This window comes from Tympanuchus pallidicinctus, unplaced genomic scaffold (assembly GCF_026119805.1).
Source record: "Tympanuchus pallidicinctus isolate F22 unplaced genomic scaffold, pur_lepc_1.0 scaffold2, whole genome shotgun sequence".
In the NCBI taxonomy this organism is placed as follows: Eukaryota; Metazoa; Chordata; class Aves; order Galliformes; family Phasianidae; genus Tympanuchus; species Tympanuchus pallidicinctus.
The window spans coordinates 29,457,044-29,472,562 of NW_026294721.1; the positions used below are offsets into that span (position 1 = coordinate 29,457,044).

Sequence of the window (15,519 nt, forward strand, 5' to 3'; positions counted from 1 at the left end):
CCTAACGTGAATTGGCACAGTTAAAGAGAACACTGCAACAAATATTTGACTGAATACCTGCTGCTTTGAGAACTGCTGCCAGTTTTGTAAAGCCCCTTCCAGCTGCTATGTGAAGAGGTGTTGTGCCATCGTAGGTAGTGCTGTCCACATCTGCATCACCCTAAGTATTAAAAGAGAAGAAGGAAAATGCTATTCATGCATACAGTACTGCTACATGGAGACTTGTCTGCATAAACCTTGTTATTCTGCAAGCAGCACCATTCCATGCCTGTCTGTGCAAAAATTCCAGCCGTTGTCTGAAAAGAATGAATCGGAAGGTGATTACAGCTATTGCACACAAGAACAGACAGTGGTTGCGCACTGCAGTACTACAGCAGGAGGCATGCTGTCTGAACCCAAATAGGCCAGGTAGATAAAACTCAAAAGCCACTTTGCATCCCATAATACTAATCAGATAATAGTTCTATTATCAGATTACCCTCAGCATCTGCTGTGCACTGCAAGCTGCCTTCCTGCTGCCCTTCAGCAGAGCAGATGGGCCGCTAGCGCATCTGTACCCCATACCAGGGGAGCTACTGCAGGTAGCTGTGGGTGTGTGCAATTAAGTGTGCTAAGATCAAGGTGTGAGAGATGAGACAAATATTTACAGATACACACAGCTATCTCTCTGCACATCTGCATACGCATTCCACCACACCAGATCAGCAACTTGTTCGTGAGTAGTTTCATTGGCTGCTGGGATGCTCAGTGCAAATTAAGCATGGCACAGGCAGTCAGGTCAGGGTCACAAACCAAATTTCTCAGCTTAAAAAAAGGTTCATCAGCAGTGCTGAATAACTAATAGCAAATAAATAACATCAGTGAAAAATTTCCCATTATACCAGTTAAAATAACCAAGCCGATGAAGAGAAACACCACTTCATTTCCACTGCAGACTGACTTATTTTAAAAGTCTTGAAAATACATCTCTGGGAAGACCGAGGAAAAAGAAATTCTGCCCTCACCTCAAGCAAAAGGCAGCCTGCCAAGGGGATGTTCTCTTGTTCAACAGCTAAATGCAATGCAGTTCGTCCAGATTTTTGTTCCTGAGCATTGACGTTAACTCCAGCAGCAATCAGTAGTTTCAGACAGGACAAGCTATTGGCCATCACCACCATGTGAACTGCACTGAGACCTACACAAAAGCCATTTGTGTACATTAACATTTGAAAAACACAGAAATGTCACAGCAGTGACTTCTTAAGCAGCTGCATCTCTGAGAGGCTGTAAAATGACTGAGAGTTACTGTAGTTATCTGAGCAAGAGTGACCTTTGCCTGTCTGTGCACCAAAAATGGTGATAATTGAAATGTTCTTCGTGCATAAATTGGAACTACTTGTATTATTGTGACTCAAAACCATGCATGAAAAAATCAGCGAATTGCACAGAGGAACAGAAAGGAAGAAAAATGAATCACCCTAGAATGTTCTAGAAACATCCTGGAGAATTATGCTCCTTAAAGGTCAGGCAGCTCTGTCACCTCAACATTAATTGCTCAAAAAGAGAATCATAAAGCTTTCTACTTATAAAGAATACGAAGGATCAACTCTCTCTGACAAACTTAACACAGTTTTTTAAATCGCACAGTGACATTTTTAGGCCAGGTATTTTACTATCTACATCTAGTGCAAGAGTACTGAATTCAAATGACCTGAGCCATTGAGAAGTGGGAGAGTAGGGTCTCTGTGGGTATTTTATAAGCTTTGGTAACTCTGTGGTCCCAGTGTTCCAGATGTGATACTTGACACTGGTCCAGAAATGACTTTTGAGGGAACTTTATCCACTGGAGAAGAGGAAATATTTTCACTTGGAATTTCTTCTAAACAGTGGTTCTGTAAGGCATCCCAAGAGGAACACGGTTCCTGAATTTTTGTGATGCTAAAGAACAAAAAGTTCAAATCCATAGTGTGTAATATGGACATTACCAATCTGTACGTTCTGTATAACCACAAAACCTACACATGTATGTTCTTTTATCTGACTGCAGGTGTATAAAAGCCAAGGCTACAATGTGCAAACCATGGAAAGATGCAACTTCCAAGGTCTGTATCCGCCTAGAAAGACTGGGTTGTCAGAAATGGTGGGGTGCTTGTCTAGAAGGCAAGTAAGTGTAAAGTACAGGCACTATCGTTCCATACCTTCGCCATTGAAAAGGTCAATCATTGAAGATGCCTTCTGATGCTTGAGGAGCAGACTCAGAATCTTGTCATCTCCTTCAGCAGCAGCTAAATGTAAGACAGAATTACCGTGGCGATCCAGAAGGTTGACATTTGCTCCAGCCTTCAGCAAGTCTTCAACCACCTCTGCCTGCTTTGTGATTACTGCCAGGTGCAAGGGGGTCTGGAAGCAACAGAAGTGAGCCATGAGAAGATGAGGGGCAACAACACCCCTTTACAGAAATCTGCTAAGCCAATGAAAGCACCTACTGTGAGGTGCTGCTCTGCTTTAACGCTGGCACAGGTGAAAAACTTGTGTACGAGTACATTTTCTTCTGCTATATAATAGAGATCGGGTTTTCTACTTACTGGAAATAAAAGCCACCTCACTGGTGTCAGCAGTCAGACCTGAGGAGGAAGGAAGACATTGCCTACCTTGTGGACTGGGGGACTAACCTGGCTGTTTGTAGTGCAAAGGTCTTGGAAAATGAGAGAATCCCCTGTACTCCCAGGTGCACTAACCCTGCCAAGCTCCTGCCACAGAAGGAGCACACACACTTTCTAGAGCCTGTTCAGCTCTGCCTCTGCAACTGAATCATACTCTAATTTTGCTCCTAAAAAGCAAGTTCCCAGCCACAGGTTTAGGATTTCCTTATTCTTCAAAACAACTACATACAAAAAAGCAGAAAAACTTGCTGTTTGCCAAAGTTCAGATTACACAATATTTTTGCACAAAGACACCTGTAGCACTGAGGCTCTCAGGCTGAGATTGCAAATTTTTCCAGATGTTAACTGTATACTGCATCCTTGCCAATAACAAGTTTCATGGATCACAAAGTATGTATTTAACAGTGAGGCACTGCAGTGGTTTAGGAAATTGTATTCCTAAACTAAAGTAATCTGAAAAATGGAGAAGATTCCATCTCCATATCATTACTTTTATATTTACAGCTTACTGTAAAAAAAGGAACTAATTTCTTTAATAATCTATATACCTATTTCTTTAATAATCTGTAAAACAAGCTTGTGTTTGTCAGTGGAATTACCATTGTATTTGCAATTACTTGAATTGATATGGCAAAGCATGAGATTCTTTCAGAGTATCTGCACAAAGGGAAACCTTAGACTAAACCTGCATTTCCCTCCCATCGCTGGCTTAAGGCTTAAGTGAAAGGTAGAGCAGCTGGAGAAGTTCTGGTAGTTAGAGATTTATTTCTTCTATGGAGCACAGCTTTGCTTCCTATTTCTGTTAAACAGAGGGCATGCAAAATTCAGTTCAGAATCTTTTTGCTTTCATCACCTTTCACATTTCAAACTTCCTTTATGCGAGGACAAAATGAAACATGAAGGAGAACAGAGAAGTCACAATAAAGCCTCTGAGATTATCTGCACAGAACGAAGTCTTGGCTGTATCATTTATAGCGTGGAGCTGAACAGAAAGAAATGGCACAAGTCTCAGAAGTGCTGTGTGTGATGTCCAGCTGGGTACCTTTGTGACAACGGAATGGCATGCATGGTTGAAGAGAGCTGCTTCTACTGGCAAGTTTCCATAGCTCTTTTTAAAGCCCATCTAAGTTGCAGCAGAAAAACCTCAAACTGTGTTACAGATAAGTTGAGGAGAGAATTGTGCTGGGCTGCTAACAGTTACTTCCCTACTGGGTAAAAGACATGTTTTTTGTTTTTTGTTTTGTGGTACACTGTGAACTGAAAAATGAAAGAAAAACTCTGGTGCTCATACAACGGGCATGAAGACCTAGGCTACAGAAAGACATAGTTTGTTACAAGCTTCCTCAGCAACTCACTCATGATCCTGAATTATCCTGCATTAAAACATTTGAAAGAGCCCGGAGTTGGCACACTAATCCAGATCTCTAATTTAATAACAGAGGAGCCAAATAATGAAAATATAAACTGAAGAATTCGGTATTTTGGGGCTGTTCTATAATAAACAAATGGAGATGTTTCTCTTAACATCAAGACAGTTAGGAAATAATAGAAGGAAAACATGCCCTTGTTCTTCCACCTCCTTACAGCGTGTCACTGTGTTCCTCAGTGCATGAAACTGCAAACCAGTTTGCCTTACTATGTGATCTGGGCTCATTCTGATGAACAGAAGGAAAATAAGACAGTAAGGAGAACAGTTACAGCTGGCTGAATGATCTCCATCAGTTACACCACCACAACAGCATACCTGATAAAGGTCATTTCTCATGTTGATAATGCTGCTATAATTCATGTCCGGCATCACTTGCAACAGGTTTTTAACCAGTTCTCTATGAAGGTGGATAATTGACAAATGAAGGACACTGAAACAAAATAACAGATTAGCATTGTCACTGTATTCTCAAACGTATGATACAAATTCTAAGACTTGGCTGTACAGCTGACTATTAGAAGTCTTTGTCAACACCTAAAATAAATGCTAACATAAAAAAAACTGAGTTAGAAGAAAGCTGTGTTACCGCTTCAATCACAAAAGAAGAATCAGAATGAATTTTGCTGGTCCTGAGTATGACTTAACTACTAGCCCTACAAATAAAAACTTTGCATCACAAAAGAAAAGTCTCAGAACTTGTCTGAAATAGCCACATTCTTCACTGGCTGTTTTTTTTTTTTTTTTTTTAATTATTATTTTATTTTATTTTTTTTTCCAGTGTGCTGAATAATTAAGGCACAGATATCTCTTCCTGTCAAAGCCTTCCTCCAGAATTTCCACAGCCCTCTGCCACCCAGGCAGATTTTCCCTCAGGGGTTCCCCCCTCCCCATTCTGTAGGTTTGTCCTGTTTTCATTTTCAAACAGAAAAATGACTCAGGGCTCAGGTCAGTGACCAACACCCCCAGGATTTGCAGCAGTGGCCAAAGGTGTCTTTCTTGCTGAAGCAAAAATGTGCTGAAGGACATGAGCGACTCTGCAAAGCAAAGCACCACTTCTGCTGAGTTTCTGCTGCAGCCTTTGCTGTGCTCCGCTCCAGAGATACTTCCTTCACTCCGCCAGCCTGAGTGGCTGTACTTGCCAAAAAAACACCAGGAAAAAAGCAGGTTGTGACAATAATCATTCATCTGATTTGTCTTGTTTCTTTGAGATGTCATTTCAAAGCTGTGCCCCGTTTGGAATCACACCTTAGCAAGCTCTCCCTGGCCAACTTCTAGATTCTCTTAAGCCTTTTGCTGAGGACATGCATCAGCACAGGTCACACAATGTGCTTGTTAAAGAATCTGCTACAGGAATACCTGAATGCACTCACATCTACACTTCTATCAGAAAAATAAAGAAGTCCCTTGCCATTTGTGGCATAGAGTCTCCTCTTTCAGTTCAGAACAAGCACTCCGAATCCCCGAGATATGTTAAAAAAGGAAAAAAACAACCAAGACTTCTAAAACAAACTCATCCTGAGAGGCTGTTTTATTGTCTCTGGATACTGCCATAGACAGCACTGTGGCACTCTTCCTCCCTCAGTTCTTCTGTGCTGTTCCAACAGTCCCACTGCTGCCATAAAAGAAGAGTTCCTCTGCTCCCCAGGAGCTACTCTCTATGATCTCTCCTGCTGACATTTTATTTCCAAATCTCACAGATTTGCTCTTCTACTGCCTTCAGTTCTCTTTCCTGTGGTAAATATTTCAATTTTACCTTGTGGAGGCAAAGTGCTTTAATGTGACTTCATGAGATCTGTGCTATGAATGCAGTAACAGTGAGCACTGCTGTAAGTGCAGGCTGATCACAGATTAACATACTTGGTATCAAAGCCATTACACAAAACACAGGATCTCAACAAAGGTATTTTCATTCCCTACAGACTATTTTCATGAAAGATGTACAAAACTGTTGTTGGTAATACTTCTGTCATGGCTTCAGCAAAAAAATTTATAGTCTTTTCCATGTGTTTGTAATGATTAAAGTGAAAGTTACAGAGAACTGATTTATAAATTTTGGAATTTTGTTTTTTTCTTAAACAGCTCCTGTTAGAGAGCTGGCAGACAGCCCCCAAACCTTTGTTTTGTTCAATAGCTGCAGAGCAATTTATATGCATTACATGCTCACAGACTAATTCCTTCCCAGGAGAAAAGCAACATGAACTTGAGACTCACATACTTGCAGGTACTTCTTGATCCAGGAAAAATAACTGTCATAATGATTAAACTACTTTGACTCGTTGAAAAACCCTTCAAGTCCAAATCTGGGGAACGCCGTGTTGATGTTTAAATGCAGGTCGCTCTTACTGGGGCTGAGATTAATACTCTCACAATCTTCTGGGGATTATTAGTATCATTTTTTTTAACATTAAAAAAAAACAACAAAAAAACCAACAAATACACACAGAAGTTGTATTGCCCAAAGTGCCAGCAGATTTTATTGCTAGCCCCTACATCATCCATATACCTGTTTACCTCAAAGCTTCATCAAATTGCCAGCTGGAGAGCAAAGTAAGCAGTTCTCAGTGATTTTGAGTATTTAGCTTATCAGTATTCTAAGGCCTGCTTCAGTCTTGTAATTTTCCATCTGGTTAGGGACCTTAAGGTTTACCTGGCATGTACTGCACAAAAGACTGCAATTAAGGAAACAAAATTGATTGTGCAGAGCCTGCCAAAAGCCTACCAGCTAAAAAGCGACAATGTGATAATATCACTTGTTTATTCAAGAGAGATTACCTTTGCATGTGTTCAGAATCACTTCCACCAAGTTTGGTTTTAAATAACTACTAATAATCTGTTCCTCACTGTGAGTCCCACAGAATCTGCACAGTGTCCTTCGGTAACAGTAGGAGAAAAAGCAGCAAAGACCCTCGAGCTATTATTTCTACTTCTCCCAGAGCATCCACAACTTAAAATTCCCAATGAAGAGTTAGGGACTTGCATAGCATCAAAAGCAGGGCACTCTCCTGCAGCACAAAGCTGGTGATCTCCATCAACTGTGTTTCACGACAAATGCAGCAGTTCACACTCAGCACTGATCTGAAGTAAGAAAATGCAAACTCACAGCATCCTCCGCACACCCTCACACATTATTTCTGAGAGGCACTGCAGCAACCAACTTGGTGTGAGCAGCAAAAAATCACAACCATCCCTCTCCCAAGCAGCATAAAGGAGAACAATGTTTATTTGATTCGAGTGGTGCTGCAGTCCCCGATCAGCACCCACAGCAGATGGAATGCTAACTACGCTCTGCTGCCAAAGACTTCACTCTCCCGTCACTGAGTCCTTGCCAGCACTGACTTACTTGTCTCCATTGTCATCCTGGACAGCAGTGAGGTGGCGCTGAACAGCTAGCAGCATCCTCACATCTCCAGTTACAGCATAATCAAAGAGAGCGTTGCAATGACGCCTGGCGAGCTGCATAGCCTTCTCCAGGAACAGACCATCTGCAACACAATTTTTTGTCTTTATTAGCTCAACTGCCTTCCCTGTAGCAGCACCTTTTGGCCACAGAAATAAGAAGTGCAAATCACCACACATTCATTACTTAATGATTCACTGACACGGGTTGTTAATTACACCTGAGAGGAAAGGACAGAGGGAATGAGTCTTTTGGAAGGAAAACAAGGCACACGCTGAGCACTTGGGCAGCAGGAATCCTGAGAACAGCCCATCTCTGGAAGCTACCTGTGGTTTGAGTGGCACTGATAATTCATTAATGTGCACTTGTGTGCAGTGAAACAAAAGAAGCAGAAACTTGAAACTGCTCAGATACAAGAGACAGGCAAAGCCTCCTGTCCACAGAACACTTAAAAGAACATCCCACATGGTTCTGACTGATTTAGACTGGAGCAAACAGAGGCACAATAAGCCTAAGAGACCTAAGAAAAGTTGAGGGAACTGGGCTTGCTTAGCTTAGAGAAGGCTCCAGGGAGACCTCATCATGGCTTTCCAATACTTGCAGGGAGCATATGAACATGAGGGGGAACGGCTTTTTACAAGGGTGAATAGTGACAGGACAAGGGGGAATGGTCTTAAACTGAGACAGGGGAGGTTTAGATTAGATATTAGGAGGAAGTTTTTCACACAGAGGGTGCTGACACACTGGAACAGGTTGCCCAAGGAGGTTGTGGATGCCCCATCCCTGGAGGCATTCAAGGCCAGGCTGGACGTGGCTCTGGGCAGCCTGGTCTGGTGCCTGTTGACCCCGCACATAGCAGGGAGTTGAAATGAGATGATCACTGCGGTTCTTTTCAACCCAGGCCATTCTATGATTCTATCAAATATTGTACAGAAACTCACACAGAAAATATGGCATAAATGCAGAGCTGTGTGCCCCTTCCCAGCCTGAACGAGGCACTCTCTTCAGCTTTACAGGGGTACTCGTAACCGAAGGAGGTCACTAGCTGCTCTGCCAACACTTTGTGGTTCTGTATCGGCAGAAACTAGCAAAAATGAAACAGATAAACTTGGAAACCACAGTCGTCATTCTGAGAAGCAGTATCACCTGAAACCAGCCTGTATTCTGTGCAAATTTAAGTTCCTATAAAAGGTTAGAAATCACTAATAGCAAACAGGTGAAATAGGTGGTATAAGATAAAGAATTTCTATATGCCAAAGGCTATCCATGAAGTTTCTAGATCACTGTGGTTCCCAGACTACATGCATAGGCTGATGCATTTTTACTTGTTATTTACTTCTTAACACTAAATAATTGGATTCAATAGATGTTGTATTCAGGATATATATCCAACATAAAAAGGGTTAAGCCATTCTGTCTTTACTCATACAACATAAAAATCCAAAAAATTTGGAACACTGGACCTCTCTGGGTATTTTTTTCCTCTGTGCTTGAAACATGTCTCTCTACTCCGATTGTTGATTTTTTAATCTGATGAGATTAAACGATGATGGTTACTCAAATCCTTTAAAAGAGCAGTTATTCACATTAAAAAAAACCCCACAACTACAGCACTTCCCCAGGCCAAGAAAATCTTGCTGCTTGAGAGAGGGCAATTTGTTTTGTGTACTTTATAACTGTACTGCTGAACCACTCCTACTGACTACGTCTGTCTTCCTCCCCTTTTGTTCACTGGTTGGTTGCACAAAAGGTTTTGCTACCCAAAAAATGTCATTTTCCTGTGTATTTGCTGCATGGAAACAGAAAGGGTTTACATTTTATATTCAAACCTTTAAGGTTACTTTGCATGCAATTTTACAGCAGAACTGTAGGGAAGGACTGCACAACAATCTCACAGACCTTCTTTATCCATTAAAGCCTACCAAAAAATCAAAAGGTACTGAACTGTATACATGAGTTGTATTCTGTGTATGGTCACTGCTTTCAGTGAACCTCATACAGGTTTGTTATGAAGCAGCATTAAATGTGCCAAGCAGGCTCAGCCATCTCACCTCCTTGCAGAACCAGTTGCCCAGTGGCAGTATGAAGGTGTAGGATTATCCATCTACCAATCTATGTATGGAGAAGGATCTCAGATTCTAGAGAGCTGAACTTCTCTTGCTTCCTCAAAGAAAAATTATCATGTTTTCAAAACCATAAGCAGACATTTATGGAGTTATTATGGAGTTTCCCAGACTTAACACCAGCTTTGCCCTCTCCCGTAAATACGATCTACCTATTTTTTACTTACCCTGACAGCCACACTTTGCTTTGTTTCCTTCATCTTTACAGCACAAAGAAGCATCCTCTTTCTCCTCATTATGACCAGAGGTTCTGCATTCATTCTTCTCCACACTTTCCACTTTCACATCGTGTTTCGTGTCCCATTTGCCACTTTGTTTATCAGAGCTCTCTTCATCTTTTTCAACTGTGCTATTTGACAGTTCTTCAAACAGAAATAAATACCATTAGTGTTCAATACTCCCACTTTTTTTTTTTTTATGAAAGTGATAAAGCTCAACCAGCAATAAATAAACCCTAAAAGAACTCAATATAAAAATTTCCTTTGGCATAGGGGTTATTTTTAAACACTCATAAATCATAACACTTACAGATACCAACTCACAGGGACAGATGAAGCAACATAACACACTCTGCAGTGATTATGTTTTCATCAGCCTCTGTTTTAAAGACAAACTTTTGCATATCTAAAACAGATAAACCCTCCTTCCAAAGAACATCAATCTGAGTCTGAAGCACTCCTAGGAAATCTACTGAAATTAATCAGATTTGTTTTCCCTGACAGCAAATTCATCCCTGTGACTTTGTAAATAACTACAGAATATTCAACAAGCAGATTGGAAATTATTTGACTGTTTGAGGAAGAGAGGACCATCATTATTATTACTCAAATCTTTCCATAAACTCTTGTATTACTTCTTTTGACTACCGTGTAGTACCAGACTGCGGCAACAAAAGAAGATGCCTTTTCTCTGCTTGAGTCCTTGGATCATCACTTCCAACAGCAAAAGGGCTGTTGCTCCAAACATGCACTGAATGTATCAAGCACACTGTGGCAATTTGGTGACTGCTTCACAGAAGTTAGTGGTTAAAAAGAAGATTTAAGCTGGACTTTGAGGTAACTGAAAAGAAGCAGAGCAATGTAATATACGTCAACCTCTGAGTCACTGGAGGTTCCAGGAAAGGGACTGGCTTTAGGGGAAAAGCTCTCCCCACACAGCACACTCAGTTAAATCTGCATAACATCTGTTCATATTGTAGAAGATAGCCAAACTCAGTTCAACTGCAGCAAAAATTACATCTTCAGGGTTACCGTGTTTCATTCCAGCATTGGACTTTGTTGTGCCAGGGTGGAAATGCATTCCTCCAAAAGCAGAGTAACCGTAGGAAGGATAACTGAACCCTACAGGTAGAAAAAAGATGAAGAATTAATAGAATGATACCCTACAGCAATGAAAACACCATCTTGAAGAACACTGAGACTAAAGAACAGAAATATTATTTTCTACATATTTTGTGCTTCATAGAATCATAGAGTATCTTGAGTTGGAAGGGACCCAATAAGTGTCCAACTCCAGGCTCCACAAAGGACCACACAAAAATCAGACCATATGTCCAAGAGCCCTGTCCAAATGCATCTTCAACTCTGTCAAGTTCATTGCCATGACCACTTCCTTGGGGAGCCCATTCTGCTGCCTGACCACCCTTTCTGCGAAGAACCCTTTCCTAATATCCAACCTCCACTTCCTTTGTCACAGCTTCAGTTTGATTCTATCCTTTTAAAGTAAGTTCTCCAGACTGAGGGTGCGCTCTGCCCCGTCCCTTCAAAAACACACAGTTCTCTGTTCCCAGGACACGCGTTCACATGTGATGTCACCACTACGCTGCATTATGATTTGAATCACTGTGGTTACAGAAGATTTGTACTCAGTTGTTATATTGTTGAAGTGTTGGTAGCAATGCATGTCACAATTTGACAATGGCTGCTTTTCCCCCTCCTTCAAAGAAGTGCTACAAAGGTATTGTGGCTCAGATGACATTTGCTGATCTACATCATTAATGCTCTGCTGCAAGAAAACAAAGCTCTGCTCTGACGATCCTGCATCTCAGATATGCTCTGGGTTCAACAGACAGAGCACAGCATGCAATTTAGTAACGAGTATCTCAAAGTTTTAATGATTCTTAGTGCTACCAGAGTTAATTAGCTAAATTCCACCCGTGGTTCCAGTAATGACTATGAATTTGTTTAATTTTAGGCATGTAAGACAGTAGTTAGCTGCCTCCTGAATTTCAGTGCCTTTGAAGCCCTAGGCAGTAACAAAGCTAAGGTATGATGGACCCCTAACCCAGACTCCAACTAGAAAGTAGTGTTTTCTGTGATTTAAAGCTTCAAAGAAGAAAAAAAACCTAAATCACCAGGAGCCACATAACCAAGCAGGATGGAAGAGTAGCTGACAAAGCATTTAGAAAACAAGGAGCAGCTTGACTGAAAGGAGTAACAGCAGTATAAGGCCAGGGTGGAATGAGTGGAATTCCTTGTATCATCATCAGAACAATTATCTGTGCCACAGGCACTGAGATCAGAACCTCTTTCCCCAGAGCCACCGTCCTACCAGAGCCAGCACCGCCGCCTCCTCCTCCAAACATGCCACTGCCTCCTGCGCCGCTGCCTCCACCGTAGCCATCGGAGAAGTTTGGCATGAGCTTCTGCCGCTTCCTCTGCACTTCTTCTTTATCTGCGTGTCAGGTGAGAAGGAACAGACAGAATAAGGAGTCACTCTTACTAGAGCCCACACCCAGAAAAAGATGAGCGTATAGAAATTATTACTGAAGTACACTGGTTGGTAAGGGAAAACAAGGAGCGCTGTACAGAGTAAACCCATTTCTAGCTCCAAAAAAACCAGTTTTGTACATAATGGAGCAGTGAGAATTCCTGTGAGAAAAAAGTTAGTGCCAAGTCCCAGTCTGCTGACAGCATTTCTTGGGCTCACACGATCCCTTGTGTCAGATGTCTCATGCTTGGACAGGAAGGGACCCCATGCAGAAATGCTGAAAGAGGCTCAGAGCTTCCATCAAAAGCAGCTCATGTACATAGAACTCTGGAAATCAGTGGTGCCAAAATTCTTCAATGTTTAATCTGAGTCATAAATCAGAACAAGTGCCTTGAACTGAATACTTGTTCAAGAACATCCTCCTTTAGAGAATATAAGCACAGATTTCTCTCCTAAGCAAATCTACTTCAGAAATAGACCCTTCTCAAAGAGTCAGCAAAATCACAAGGCACTGACCCCCAAGAGCACACAGCATCAGCAGAACTCTTCAAACTTCTGTCAAAGTGTAAGGATGGTGAGAAGTGTTTAAAACAACATTGCTTGAAAATTTGCTTAAATTAATAGAAAGGACAACAGAATAAAGAGCTTATTTTCAGACAGGATCTAATACTGTCAGACCATGTCGGGCAGCAGCTGACAAGAAGACTCATTATTTTATCATCTAAGTAAAATACTCTTATCCTGCTCAGGACAGCAAAACACAAAGATTTAGAATCACAGAATCCTTAAAATTGGAAGGGACCTTTAAAGGTCATCCACTGCAATGAACAGGGACATGCACAGCTAAGTCAGATTGCTTAGAGCCTGGTCCAGCCTGGTCTTGAATGTCTCCAGGGCAGGGCTTCCACCACATCTCTGGGCAACCCGTTCCAGCGCCTCATTACCCTCACTGTAGAAAACTTCTTACAAGAAATATCCCAGGAACTGGGGAAAGTGAAAAGGTCATGACAAGAAGATCTGCCAGAAGAATACAAACATTACAAAGGTTGCAATCTGATAAAAAAAACTTGAGAAAAGAACAAATGTGACGATCTTCAATGAATGATCAAGTAGTTTTCTGCAGATGTAGGACAAAAAGAAATTACATGCACAGTCACATCAGTCAGTGCATTGAACTGGATAGCTGAATGCATGGAATAGGATACTGAAAAGCAAAAATGCATTATTTCCTCGTGTACATGATCTAGAAGTATGTAAGCACGTCCCAGGCATACTCATAAATAAACACTGATAAAGAGAGAAAGTGCTAGATAGCAATCTAGTCAGAAAAACAAAAAAATCCACATACACATCTAAGCTCATATGAACACTTGTAACAGGGAAAAATAGTCCCCAAATGGTAATTTTATGATTAGGTTATGTAGGGCATTCAAAAATGCACACAATGTTGAATAAACTTTACTCCTTTTTAAGAGTCTCAAAGAAGTTTGCTTCTCAGCTGGCAGTTTTGCTCTGCAGTTGTACACTTTTTTTTCTGTAAGACTTGGGTAAGAGATTCCTTAATCATTAGTGACACAAAATGCTCTAGTAACTCTGCAAGTTCCTGAAAAAGAATGCTTTCTGTTCTTTTGAAGTGTAAAACAGATTCACTTGTACAATAACCCCCCTCCCGTCTCCTCAGTTGTCCTTAGTCCATTAGCACTGATGCACTGATATTTCAGATTATTTATTTCACTCCAGTCCATGTTAGGCACTGCATACTTGCAAGATGAGGGTTTCACAGCATAAACTGAAGGCAGGTTAACTGTTCAGCAAAAGACTGCTGTCTCGGTGCAAGAAAACACTAGTTCCAACTTGGACCTCAAGTTTCTTCATTGTCTTTAACATTAGTATTTAAAAACACGACATTCACATCAAACTCAGCTGAAACACAGAAGGCTTTAAATGGTACAGACTTGCTAGTTAGACTTCACTAGCACTAACTTCACTATCTGCTGACAACCTGACAACTCAAGAAGTGGGCCTGATGCCAACCGTTCTATTTCAACCATTTAACTAACACTTTACCATAAGAGGTTGAAACAGTACTTTGCCTACTGTCACATCAAGTGCCTTACCTTATTTAACTAGTAGGAGCGATGGGAAAGAAAATTCAAGACCACCATAGAAATTGCTAGGTGTGACGATGAAAGATGAGAACTGCAAAATAAGTACTTTTTTCACCAGGTACCAGTCTTCAGTTTAAGTTTTATCTGAAAGTGCTGACCATAAAATGTCCTCAGATATCATTCTGCAGAAACTCAGAGGAAGAGTGCCACCTACTGCATGGAGAGGTATGTGTGCATATAGGAAACTCGGTAGGAAAACACAGATTTACTGCTTAACAATCCACCAAAAAAAAAGCCAAACCTGTTACAGAGCCAACAGTTTTCATGTTAGCTCTGCACAAAGCAAAAAGGCAAAAACATCCTGTTTTCTAAAAATAACTACAGAAAGTCCTTTACCCTACCTGCCCCATCTTATTAAAAGTATTCCTAGGGACCCTGCAGTTTCTGGTATATAAAATGGGCTTAATAAATTACCTTTGATTTCTGGATAGTAGAGAAAAGGCTTTGGTTCACTCGTTTCTAGATCAGATTTCCGACGTAGTTGTACAAATACAGATGCTGGCTTTGTGATATTGACATCTCGATACTTGGGTGTTTTGAACACAATAGCAAACTGTGAGGGAAGCAAAGATAAAGCACATCTGTCACAGACCATGTTTTTTGGTTATATCCGTGTTATTTTTGTAGGAGCTGGTTCATTACCAGGGAGCAGAAGGCTGCTACAACAAATTTCCACTTTAACTTCAGCTGTACTTTTGAGTTAGAGTCCTAAAACCTTCCGTGAAAGGCAAAACTGCCACATATCACCATGCCACGTACATTACTATTGCATTACTTCTCTCTCCATCAATGAGCATCTGCTCTGAGGCTTTCTCAGTGCCTGCATAGGAAGCTTACAGAGTTCTCTACATGTCCTATCCAAACTTATACTGATGTATCTTTAAAGCAAGGGATCGATCTCTCCTTATTTCCTGATGCTGTATTCTTACCATAGGTCTTAAAATAATGGCTAGGATTGCAGAATTATTAGGCAATTAACAAGTAACAGAAACTGAAGAGGTTAGTATGGGATACGGAGGTTTCCACCTGATTTTCTAGTTGTAATATAACC

General features: G+C 41.0%; 1 protein-coding gene across 4 annotated transcripts in view; it reads right to left on the reverse strand.

Moving 5' to 3' along the window:
• The window catches only part of NFKB1 (nuclear factor kappa B subunit 1), a 58,455-nt gene that overhangs the window by 4,489 nt on the left and 38,447 nt on the right, over positions 1–15,519 (reverse strand). For all 4 annotated transcript variants that reach the window (XM_052683306.1, XM_052683304.1, XM_052683305.1 and 1 more), the window contains exons 11-19: positions 14,883–15,021; positions 12,142–12,264; positions 10,842–10,931; positions 9,759–9,953; positions 7,412–7,553; positions 4,387–4,501; positions 2,178–2,379; positions 1,005–1,174; positions 58–160 (exon numbers count right to left, since the gene is read on the reverse strand). In XM_052683306.1, the coding sequence (XP_052539266.1) occupies positions 58–160; positions 1,005–1,174; positions 2,178–2,379; positions 4,387–4,501; positions 7,412–7,553; positions 9,759–9,953; positions 10,842–10,931; positions 12,142–12,264; positions 14,883–15,021 (1,279 nt within the window). The remainder of the gene's footprint in view (positions 1–57; positions 161–1,004; positions 1,175–2,177; positions 2,380–4,386; positions 4,502–7,411; positions 7,554–9,758; positions 9,954–10,841; positions 10,932–12,141; positions 12,265–14,882; positions 15,022–15,519) is intronic.